Source organism: Hibiscus syriacus, unplaced genomic scaffold (assembly GCF_006381635.1).
Source record: "Hibiscus syriacus cultivar Baekdansim isolate YM2019G1 unplaced genomic scaffold, ASM638163v2 tig00110319_pilon, whole genome shotgun sequence".
In the NCBI taxonomy this organism is placed as follows: domain Eukaryota; kingdom Viridiplantae; phylum Streptophyta; class Magnoliopsida; order Malvales; family Malvaceae; genus Hibiscus; species Hibiscus syriacus.
The window spans coordinates 2,762,375-2,775,573 of record NW_024062678.1 but is presented as its reverse complement, the minus strand read 5'-3'; the positions used below and the strand labels follow the sequence as shown (position 1 = coordinate 2,775,573).

The 13,199-nt window shown below is 34.0% G+C and overlaps 1 protein-coding gene across 1 annotated transcript; it reads right to left on the bottom strand.

Moving 5' to 3' along the window:
* Positions 1-4,028: 4,028 nt before the first annotated feature.
* Positions 4,029-12,966, bottom strand: LOC120117370 (DNA-directed RNA polymerase IV subunit 1-like). The gene is given in 20 exon segments (XM_039137651.1): positions 4,029-4,216; positions 4,307-4,418; positions 4,567-4,832; positions 5,525-5,595; positions 5,598-5,661; positions 5,743-5,924; positions 6,025-6,276; positions 6,810-6,955; positions 7,912-8,030; positions 8,112-8,178; positions 8,287-8,456; positions 8,885-9,265; positions 9,267-10,234; positions 10,237-10,684; positions 10,783-10,878; positions 11,018-11,173; positions 11,952-12,176; positions 12,255-12,308; positions 12,625-12,749; positions 12,852-12,966. Coding segments are annotated over 20 exon segments (4,185 nt in total). The 3' UTR covers positions 4,029-4,048.
* Positions 12,967-13,199: the final 233 nt, after the last annotated feature.

Here is a 13,199-nt window from a genome sequence, read left to right as displayed (position 1 = left end):
TCGCTACAATGGACGAACAACCCCCTGAGGTTAACACGACTCTCCAAGAATTCGTACACCCGAAAACTGGAGTGAACTTGGTGGTATTGCTCTTCTCTCAACTCAAACAACACTCAAAAGATAGGAGTGTTTCAAAGCAAATGTTTGCTTGGGATATATCAAAGTGAATGAAATTGCCCTCTATTTATAGGCTAAATAGGGAGGGCAAAATAATCACTTCCAAATCACAATTTAATTCTATTAAACATAGAATTAAAATCCTTTAAAAGACGGTTACAAATTGAGCATTACCAACATCTTTATTATGATGTTACAAAAATTAATCAAACATCTCTAAAGGATTTTCATATAAATCCAATTTAAAGTCATTTATAACTTTAATCTCCAACACATTCAAAGGTAAAACGTTTGACATTTAAACACTAATTATTACCTCTCTTTTTTTATTATTACAAACCTTTCTAATCAAAGGTAATATTAGAAATTAAAACCACTTAATATACCACCCAATGACTTTATCACATAGCTTTAACACAAATGCCTTTTTATTCACCTTTAAAACCAATGGTGAAACCAATGTTAAATAGTTTTAATTGCTAACGTTCACATGGTATTAGACCTCATACATAAAGGCATTTAACAAAACATTAAAAATAGTTGTTAAAATGATGTGTCTAACGTGCAGAATTTGATTTAAGCTAAAATATTTTGCTTTTAAACATTTCTAACGTATGTTCATCTTATAAAAAAGAACCGTTCCGAAAAATGTTTTAGATTAACATACTAGATTATTCAAAAGTAATTATTAGTAACAGAAACAATTTGAGTTTCTTACCGATAATTTTCCAGCGATCATAAAATCCATCTTTCTTCACAACACGAACAATAGTAATTATTGTCGTATTTAGCAGCAGTAAGAATTTTGTTTCTAAATTGTTGGTAAAATAGACTGCTGCAAAACGAGGCGTTAGCACTGACTGAAAAATATTAAATAAAATAATCAATCAGAATGATAACCGTGTCGTGGTAATCCACTGTCTTAGAAGCAAATTCGCCCCGATGTGTGTAATCGCTACAATGGACGAACAACCCCCTGAGGTTAACACGGCTCTCCAAGAATTCGTACACCCGAAAACTGGAGTGAACTTGGTGGTATTGCTCTTCTCTCAACTCAAACAACACTCAAAAGATAGGAGTGTTTCAAAGCAAATGTTTGCTTGGGATATATCAAAGTGAATGAAATTGCCCTCTATTTATAGGCTAAATAGGGAGGGCAAAATAATCACTTCCAAATCACAATTTAATTCTATTAAACATAGAATTAAAATCCTTTAAAAGACGGTTACAAATTGAGCATTACCAACATCTTTATTATGATGTTACAAAAATTAATCAAACATCTCTAAAGGATTTTCATATAAATCCAATTTAAAGTCATTTATAACTTTAATCTCCAACACATTCAAAGGTAAAACGTTTGACATTTAAACACTAATTATTACCTCTCTTTTTTTATTATTACAAACCTTTCTAATCAAAGGTAATATTAGAAATTAAAACCACTTAATATACCACCCAATGACTTTATCACATAGCTTTATCACAAATGCCTTTTTATTCACCTTTAAAACCAATGGTGAAACCAATGTTAAATAGTTTTAATTGCTAACGTTCACATGGTTTTAGACCTCATACATAAAGGCATTTAACAAAACATTAAAAATAGTTGTTAAAATGATGTGTCTAACGTGCAGAATTTGATTTAAGCTAAAATATTTTGCTTTTAAACATTTCTAACGTATGTTCATCTTATAAAAAAGAACCGTTCCGAAAAATGTTTTAGATTAACATACTAGATTATTCAAAAGTAATTATTAGTAACAGAAACAATTTGAGTTTCTTACCGATAATTTTCCAGCGATCATAAAATCCATCTTTCTTCACAACACGAACAATAGTAATTATTGTCGTATTTAGCAGCAGTAAGAATTTTGTTTCTAAATTGTTGGTAAAATAGACTGCTGCAAAACGAGGCGTTAGCACTGACTGAAAAATATTAAATAAAATAATCAATCAGAATGATAACCGTGTCGTGGTAATCCACTGTCTTAGAAGCAAATTCGCCCCGATGTGTGTAATCGCTACAATGGACGAACAACCCCCTGAGGTTAACACGACTCTCCAAGAATTCGTACACCCGAAAACTGGAGTGAACTTGGTGGTATTGCTCTTCTCTCAACTCAAACAACACTCAAAAGATAGGAGTGTTTCAAAGCAAATGTTTGCTTGGGATATATCAAAGTGAATGAAATTGCCCTCTATTTATAGGCTAAATTGAACTTTACCAACATCTTAATATCTAGATGCATGCCTTGAGGAAGTGTACTTAAAAAAAATAGAACTTTTCTTCTTCTTCTTTTGATAGAAATACAACTTAATTGATAATGAATGAACAGCATCCTTAATAACATATTTGATAGAAATACAAAGCAAGTTCTCATCCATCACGTAGCTTGGCGACCTCCGACTCAGTATATGAATCGTCCAAAATCACGATTGAATTATTTTGGGATTCCTTGCCTTCCACCGATGTCATTGTTCTGAGAATGAGTTTTCAGCAACCCACGAGCATTTCTAGAAAAGAGAAAAGATTCAGAGAAGAAAATTAGAAAGGGACAATTGAATAGAAAGTGAGCTTTGTCGATGGTATTGAGGGAGGAGAAAAGTACCAAGGGTTTCGGGCCTTAATATTTTACATTTCCACGTGTAATGATGAAGTGGATAATATAAATAAGCGTGGAATACCAAAAAAGAAAATATAAGCTCACTTAACTCCGAGTATTAAATTGAAATTTAAACTAAATATTAGGTATAATTTTAAAAAAGTTAAAATTTCAAATACTAAAACAGAACAAAATTGATAATTTAAGTACTAAACTTGTAATTTACTCTATAAAATATTATGATACATATAAAATAAAAAGTAAAAAATATATACCAAGTTTCTATTTTATTTCGATTATTTGTTGTGTATGCTTTTGATTCAAATTTTATTTTTGATGTGTGTTTTATTAGGTTTATTGTTTAGGATTAATTTTCATAAATGATTTTCTATATTTTATTTTTTATGTTTTCTTCTTAATTTGTCAAATAATTTGATATAATATACTATTGTACAACTCATATATGAAACATGAATAAATTATGAAAAATGTAAAAATAAACGCATACTTTTATTGATGTAAGTATATATATCTATAAAATCATGATATCAAGAAATATACATATACTTACACTAATATAAGTATGTTTTTATATTTTCACATAAATAAAAAAATTCAAAATAATAACAAAATATATGTTAAATTATTTATGTATAAATTTTATAAAAAATATGAATCAGAATTATTAGAACAAATATTTTCTATGAACTTTCATATAAATGTTTTTATTTTAATGTTGAGAATTTAACTTGTCAATAAGAAAATATATATCAAATAAAATTTGGTAAAATATATATTATTTTCTATCTTATATTTCTCTAACCAAACACTATAATCTTATATATATATATATATATATATATGTCTAACACATCAAATAAGGTAATACAACATTTCAAGTACTATTGGAGAAACACCACTAAAATTTGATGATATTTAGAATAGTTTACTCTTAATTTTAATTATAAATTAAAAAATTAACTAATGTATTTTATATATGACTTTCCGAATCATAGCTGAAGCAAATAATGAGATTAGCAGAAACATATTTTGGTTAATTGTATTTATGGAAAATACAAAAGGAAATGGGGTGGAACTTTAAGAGCTTATCGTTGCTGCTTCCACTGGATCTTTCCTGCCCCCCAATGTTAAAAGACAAACAAGTTCCAGTAGAAGGAGCAGAAAGAAGCCGAGGAAAGCACCGACCCTATTCTATTAGGACTGCAAAAATACATTTAAAACCAAAGGGTTTGAATTACTGTTCCTTCTCCTGATCATTAGTCTTTTTACTATATGTACATGCACATGGACTGCTTGTTGTGGGACTAACTACCAGATTGTAACCATCTTGACTTGAAGGATTTTGCCCTTTGAGGGGCAATGACCTCCAGAGCCCCGATAACACACTTCCGATACGAGAAATCTACAAACGCCTCGTCTGTTCTTGCCAATGAGAAGCACCGAGTATTTGGATATTCGGGACGGTTTACTACCTGCAAAACATAGGGAAATGAAGCATCAAAAAAACCTTTTTTCTTGTTCTAATGGTTTTCCTACTTCCAATTTCGCAGCGTATAGCTTACCTTTATTTCCTTAGCTCCACATCCAAACTTCTCGTCTCTTCGAGGGTGGAAGTACAATGCCATCATCAAGGTATCCCAGTCAGCCTCACTTACCCGGTGATCAATAGGATACCTATAGTCAACACAACCATGGGATCAGAGAATATAACATCACCAAAACCATCTAGTAAGCCACAAAGAGAACAGGGAGTCATTCAATGGAGGAAGAAATTTGATCACCATAAACATGCAAGGTAACCGACAATCGGAGGCAAGCTTACTTGTGCAAAATATTCCTTAATTCACGGGAAAGCCTCATAACGTCATTCAAGGTTAAAAATTCTCTCAAGATTGATCTTGTTTTTGTTTCAATCTTCTTCAGCTCATCAAAGGCAGAACCACCAAAAGCTCCCACAAATGGAGAACTATGTTTCTCAGACATAGAGTTAAAAGCTTCGGGTACTTCAAACCCTATATCCTGCTTCTTGGAATTCACAGATTCCCCTAGCAGCTTATACACATCAACTGTTTCTTCAAGCTTTTGATCCTGAAAAATAATAAATAGCATGGATATAATTAGAAAAATAACAGCCAAAACAAACTCCCCATTTTTCTTTCAAGCAGGAAAGCAAGAACCGGTAGACAACTAAGGAATTTGGATCTAAACCTCAAGTTCATAAAATCACCATGATTAAAAATTTGAACTTATGTATGGTTTTATCTCAACTACAGCCAAGACAAATAACATAGCTCATTTTTATACCTAGACCAGATTGAGAATAAGACCTGTACTAAAACATCAAAACGTACTCATGCACAGGATCGTCCTGTACTAACCATAGGATCGTTCACAAGTGTTAGTTGAGAAACACTTACCACAAAGATGCATATTCTTATAATGAACAAAAAGGGTGCATACTCCTCTATACGTACTTCACTCAGCAAACTTGCTCCCTCTCAAAAACCAACATTCTGAAGAGATAACCTATTACCACAACTCTATTCAGTATCAACAGTAATAGAGCTTCAGCTTTTTAACTCCTTATCACTTTCAAAATGCATCATTCACAAAAGAACTTCGACAGTATGTTATGTGTCACTCCATTCTTTTGAACCAAAAACAGAGATTTCAGACATATTCAAAACCCTACATTTTCCAATCAGTTAATTACACCTGTAGTGCGAATCTAATCCGCAAGGCTACTACTTTAAAAAAACAGCAAGAACTAAACAAAATACCTTCATAGAATATACTATATCAAAATGTCTACCAGTCCCAATACGAGGGACCTTTCCCCAAGCCAGTGTGCAATGGTCCCCTGAAGATCATCCAAAACTTCAGCCTTAGCAGCTTTGACAAAGCAAGCACTGGGATTCTGCCACAAATTGTATAAAGCTAAGTTGACTATAAAAATGTCTTACTTAAGCATCAAAGTAGAAACAATGACAGAACTAACCGAAAAGCATGCTTGCATGAAAGGGGAAGAGACAAATGCATGTTCTCTTTGTTGCTTCAAGCCTTTTGAATTCAAGCTGACAAACTCCCCAGTAGCTGACAGAGAATTGGCGGCAAGGTACAAATGTTCGTTTAGTATAGTCTTGCCAGTATCTGATATTGCACTCTTCATATTCTGCAAAAGAATGGAATGAGAAAGTTAACATATGCAGTTACTCCTATGATTTTCTGTAAATAGAAAACAAGGGAACGAATTACAAGAAGGAAAACAAACATTGAGAAAAAAATCTCCATCCAGCATCTATTCCAAATGCCAAACAAAACTGATTGATGTTATCTGGACGACTGTGTTTCCAATCAATCATATCCATCAATTGGAGGCAATCATTCATAAGCACACCCCAGAGTTTTGTTATACCAAAAGCACCGGATACAGAAACCCTCAAGTAAAGTTCACCACGAGCAGTTTTATGAGAATCTGAGGCTATGAGTTCATCATTCCATAAAATATCCACCTTCTTGATCTCCGGAAATCCTAAAGAAAAATTCATAAATTCAAAGGAAAAAAGAATATGAATATAACCAACTTGTAATCAACTAGTAATGCATATCTACATAAACAATTTAGGAAAACATATTTTCAGAAGGATGTCACTTCTTTAGGCTATTTGATTTTCTAGCGGTTTACATTTTTTCTTTTAAATTAGAATAGACCCTACTATAGATTCTATTTTTCCTATCAGAAATTTGGTCATACAATGATACAAGTTCAACTATTAGAACTCCCACCAATAAACAGACTAGAGAACTAACAGTGATGGATAAATGGGAAGTACATACTAAGGGAGGCGTATGACATTCAATAATTTCAAGAACATAAGAGTAACAGAAATAGTCTAATGGCAATCCACATGAAAACTTTAGATTCCAGCTATATATACTCAATCTTGATGGTAGATGTTGAAGAACAATAATGAGTTGTCTCTTAAGAGAATTTTAATCATTAAACCAAAAATCAGCCCTCAAATGGGATTCATAATACCAGTCAGTTTGGACATAAGTACAAACCTTTTACCACTGCTTCCAGAATGGAAGGTATCACCATGTCTCGAATCACATCCAATTCTATACGAGAACTTTTAGAGCATTCAACAATTGTGACAGTGATACAAAATGCATCATCTTCATTTTCAAAGTCAATAAAAGAACAATCCCTGCCATTCAATCAAAAAATTAAGCAAAAAAAAAAAACAGCTTTAGAAAGTAAAAAAGTAATTCCAGCGGACTCAATTTAAGCTTCCTTTTTCCCACCCTTCAGAGCTCAAATGCATTGAAACAACTACATCTGGAAGCATATATCTTGATACCTTCAAGTCCTCAAATGAAAAAAGTAAATTGAGTTTATGGTGATTATAATTCTTCATGAATCCAATCATACAACTTTTAGAAAGGGTGAGATTGGATTGATGTGCACCACAAAAGCAGACCAAAACTAAGGTGTAGGTCATAAAAACAAACGACTGAAGCTCTATTTCTGCATCAGAAGTTGATAAAAAAAAGTACAAAGATAAAGGTCATGATCTTAATATTGACTGAAAAAGCACAGATTCAGGGTCTTCAAGATTTCTTTCGGAAGGGCCTAGAGGGAAAAGGTTTTTAAATACATCCACATGGCATAAATAAGACAGTTAAAGGTATGAAGGAGCAGTGACATATGTAAGAAGTAATTCCGATGACTGAAATCTGCTTTATTCCTATATCCTTGGCCTACTTAGGTGTATAGGAATTAAGACACAAAAGGGGCAAGCATTTAGTAAAATTGTGGAGGATGGTGAATAAGTATAACAAAAAGATGAAATTATTGGAAAGATCATCAAATTTTACAATTTTTATCTTCCTTCATTATTTTATTTTATTTTATTTTATCTATGATATTTTATTTGCATCTTACTTTTTGTATATTTTTCTTTACTAAATTTAGTATAAGTACAAAGAAATGTATAAGTTGGGTTTGAACGGAACAGTCGGAAAAAAACGCTTGAAGTAAATACTGCTAGGAAGAAACTGCAAGCTGGTGGAGTGTATGCAGGCTACACATATTATCAGTGCACGTTCCAGTGAGCAACTCTTTATGGAAACAACTAGGCATGGTAAAAATGAGCAAACTAACTTGTTTGTAACTTGCAAGTCAGGCAAATCGATTTTCCACAGTCTTCTGGCATTGGAACAGTGCATGTAAAGAGAATCGATAATAGAATGCACAGTAAGCCTCCTCCTCCTCACAAGATCCTGGAAAGTACATACTGTTATGGTGAAACTCTGAAGTGGAAGTTTTATCAAAATAGATACAACATTTATGTATCACGTTACCTTGCACACATGAAAATGGCAAACCCAAGGACTAAAACGGTTTTCACTAGACATCTGTGGAGAGAAACTAGTGCCATAGAACCCATTAATAAATCTCAAGAATGCATTAAAGTTGAATGGGGAGAATAAAGCATAAAACAAGGACAAGATCTTTAATAAAGCATTAAAAACTCACATTATTGAGCAAGTAGACACAATATCTTTAAATATCAACCTCTCCAAATGATTCTTGACTTCTAAAGCTCCATACTCCTGACCATGTCTTCTCCTTCCAAGTTTACCAGATAAAAATAGTGACATAGTCTGGTCAGCATTGCTTCGTTTAGAACCACACTCAAGAACCCTCTGAACAATTTAATCAGAATAATATGTTAGTGTTCAACCATTTGCAATAATTTTATACATCAACCAATAATATCTGGCAGAGTGCATTGTGGTGGTACTGGTACATGAACATAAAAGGATATCATATGACTTAACCTATTATTAGATGGTATGTTACAAAGCGGCATGTATCGTAGTTGACCATGAGCACATAAAGATCATGTGTTTTTGTTCTCAATAGCATCAAGTTGTTATAAACTTTACTAGGTAAGTTTCAGCACATTAATTAGAATCCTTCAACTTTTCTGTAGATAAGGAAGTCATCAATTTCCTCATCAAGTTGGAAGGGAAAGAAAATTTCTTTGACAAGTTTTCCAGTTCTTTACAACGCCATCAGGGGTGGCATGAGGGGTGGGAGTGGGGGGGAGGGAGAGAGAAAGAGAGAGCACCTTCAAGTTCAGCAATGGTGAAGATTCAAGTAGACTAATTGGCTGGTCCAATGCGCTATATGCAGCCTCAGAAATAGCGCAGGCGGACAATGAACCAACAGGTTGGCCACCTATCCCATCAGGAAGACTACTGCCCTGACTTGCTAATTTGTCAGCACTAGTTGGACTAGATATACCCTTATCAATATTATAACAGAACTGAACAACCTGGTCTCCATATGCATTCCTCACAGTTCCATCATACGATGTGCATAGATCACGCATGAAGAACATCAACCGTCGTGAAAGTGTCCCAGGAAGGTCAGCATTGTCACTGAAAGATGTGTCTCTAGTAGTCACTGAATGAACAAAACATTCTAGTGGGTTCAGACCCTTCACAAAAAGAACTTTCAACCACAGCATAGGGGATATATTTCTTAGCAGACTCATCAGTGTCATCAACTTTCTGGGTTAAGCTGCGAGACTTTTGATTATTCCATGCAGAACATGAAAGCTGATGAGGAAATCTGAAGGATAAAGGTACAAGTGCATGTTGCACTCCAAGGCACATACTATGTTGTACTAACTTCAGCAAGTTACCCTTGCTCCCTGCTTTGAACACGGCGAATAGCGAATTGTCTTTATTTGCATAGTTGTAGAGCAAATTCTGAATATCACGAAAAACTTGCTTAAAAGAATCAACGGAAACTTGGCTAAGTGCAGCCGATCTTTGCTTCTCATAACACATCCACTCAACATTCAAAGCCATAAAACTATTAATTTCTTCATCATTTCCAGCAAGGGGATCATGATAAGAATCAACCATCAACTGCTTAAAGTTGCAAGTCTGCTCTGCCTCTTGCAGACCATAAAAGATTTCATCCATCATGTTCTTTTGTGAATTCAAGTCAGGAGATAGATATATGTCTAAGAGCGAAACGCTCAAACCCCTCATTGACAACCACTCGCACAGAACTTCCTGAGCAGCATACAAAAAGTCAAGGACCTCTCCTTGATAATATTTAATAAGACTTTGGAAGAGGTTGCCATCAACATCTCGTAGCCAGGTAGACCCTTCAGATGAACATATAAGCTCCCCATCATGAATAACAACATCACTTGGACCAAAAACATAATCAAATTCTGGAGGAAAGAGCATGCTGAATAACTGCTTTCCAGTACAAACAGGACTACTACATGAAGGAGCTTTGACAATTGCAGGTAACGGTGAACGATTGGGACAAAACATTTCCAGCTGTTGCATCTGGAATAGGTTCAATATAACCCCATCCTCCTTGACCAAATAAGCAGCCGTTAAACTATCATGACTGAGTGAGAGCAGATTTCTACCAATTTGGCCATTGATTAGCTAACAGATAGAGCAATGAGAGAGTGTTGATGTATAGAAGGAGGTCTGTTTATAAGCACTGTATCCCCATCGTTTAGGGGCCTATAGATAGTGTCCCCCACTTGGACCTTTTCATCATGACGAATTCTAACCAATTTACAATCTCTCCTGATGCGAATCTCACCTTTCTCAAGAATACGCAGATTACAACAAGTTTTTAGTCTCTCCTCATTCCACCTGTTCAGTTGCTCAACAATTTGCAACTTCTCGGCAACATGACATGGGATACCAATTTCATACAGTTTGAGGTTCGGATTTCCAGTAAGAACCATGCGGAAGCAATGGTCATTTCTCTTTCCTAGAATAACATCTTTCATATATCTTAAACCAGACATGTTGAAACTAGAATCTTTATTCTTTTTCATAACAGCAAAAAGCGAAGAATCTTCATTTGATGGCTTCACCACATGCAGCTGCACATTGAATGTAATCAATGAATAAAGCATAAGGTTTCATGAAAGTTTAACCAGTTTAAACATAAATAAATAAATAAATAAGCTGCATAACTTGCCTTAGAAATTTTTAGGCATTCGAACACATGAGAGCCCAATTCATTTGCTAGCCCTCTAAAATCAACCAGTTTCTTGTAAACCCTGGTTCTTTCATCCTACATCAAAACCATTAATCAGAAGGATCAGTCAATCTGAAAAGAAAACAGATGTAATGCATATAATTAGATAAACCATCCATACCAACCAAAGACCTTTAAAACATGTAAATGAGGATGTTTATAGAAAGACTCTTACAAAGATCAGTCGCTGTGCATTAGAAGATGTATGCATTATTTCTGTCACTCGATGACTATTGGGTGTCACAGTAAAACAGTTGAGGAAAATAGAGTCCGCATGTGAAATAAAGTTTTTAATGAACTTTGGATCAACGTCCATCAACAACTGTCGAACCTGAAAACCAATAAGCATTATTTACACGTAATATGGTAAGGAAAAGGAAGGTCTACCTTATATAAGGGAAGGGGTGGGCAGCATCAATACTTTATTCTGTTCTATGCTTTTAAAGAATATCTGAGGCGTCAATAATACTGTCCAAAACCAAAATACTCGTTCAGTACTGTAGCAACTAGGATATATTAACACAAGAAAAACTAGTTATGAGATATTTTCCTTCATTTTGTCTTCCTGACATGCAAGTAACAACAGTTTTCCTTGCCAAGAAAGCTCATGTAAAGCTTTATCTATTATAATATCACATTGGTTATATAGAAAGGAAAATCCCATTAAAACTCATGATAGTTCTCAAATCACTAATAGTTTTAAGTTAAATGATATTATTGTATGACAAGATTCCAAAACTATTTGGCATTTGCAAACTGGAATATATATTTTATGGAAACAACCAACTCACTCTCTTCCACCTTCCAAAAGCTACCAGCAAATATTGTTTAAGAATTAAAAAATCGAGAATTATTTTTGCTTCATGGTTAAAATATAACAAAGAAAATAAAAGGGTTCTTTATTGAGGAAAAAAGTAGTGTTAGTAAATATCAATACAACATAAAGTAGGTAATAAACGAGCACTATAAACTCACTGCAAAACATATATCAAAAAGAGTTGTGAATTAATATATCAAGATTTAGTGGATTGTATTCCCAGAAATAAATCCTATTAGATGACATTTTTTAGGCAACAAATAAATTAGTGAATAGCAAAAGAACATGCTACCTGGGAATGTGATAGGGCTCTTCTAAGTGGTCTCAAAAAACCTTCTTCTTGTTGTTGATCTTTTGGAATAAAATCCCAGTAATCTGCAGGTAATGCTTGCCTTCCTCTCTTTCGGACCTTCATTAAAGAATTTTCACTCACCTCTACCATAATTGCACTTTTTCTGAAAAGCTCTTTTGAGGTTATCTTGAATCTCATGAGTGGATACCAGTCTATTGAATTCCCCTGTTTGCCAGACATCATTAGCACAGAGAAAGTAAGAAAAAAATGGGATTAAGGAAACAAGAAGCTAGACAAACTTACAACACAATATTTACACCCCTTGGTTTCCAGTAATCTGGCTACAGTATTAGCACCCTGGTACATGCATGGGAAAAAAAGCCATCAACATTGCGTACTATGGGACATATTTTGCTCAAAAAAGAAAGCAAGCATGCTGGGAATCTATCAGAAAATCAGATCCTGGAGGCTAATCTCACTTCTAAAACCAGTATAGAGGGATGCAGGCTTTGTTTTGAATCTGAAGTTCTTCCAATATTATCGTAATTTCTATTTTATCCTTTCCCCTTTCTTTAGGATGATAAAAAGGAAAAACAATATTACATTACAATGGAAGAAAAGGAAAATGTATAGCAGTATGATGATCTTCAGTTGAAGAGGAGAGGTACCTGACCTTCATCCATATATCTTTCCGGATCGATTTACATCCTGGACAAATCTTATTTAATATATGTACAACTTCCGAAAGAAAAAAAGGGTGGAGTACTGTGTATGGAAATTTAATAACCCCAAAATGACCTGCAAAGAAGAATGGAAAGAAAACAGTACTTTATGATAGCTACTTAAAGAAAAAGTAAACAGATACAAAATATGATCCAAACTTTTTAATTGGGCATCCACCTTCACATTGTTTCATGTTTGTGGCATCACAAGTAGCACAATGATTAGAAAAATTTGGAAACCCCAACCTAGGATCAGACACCTCACCCGGTGCAGCAATTTCCATGGTAGACATGTTCTCCTGTCACAGTATCAGAAAAGAATGATAAGTGCTCAAATTGCAACAAGGAATTGAAATACTGAAATAATTAAAAGACTATATGATTGTTTGTCACCATGTCCAAAACAATGTGAAACATAAAGTACAGAAAAAAGGTATACATAACCATGAAGCAAAAGTTGTTCTTAAAATTATGGGGGCATAATATAATACGCTTGTTTCAACAACCAAAAACGAATAAAGAAGAA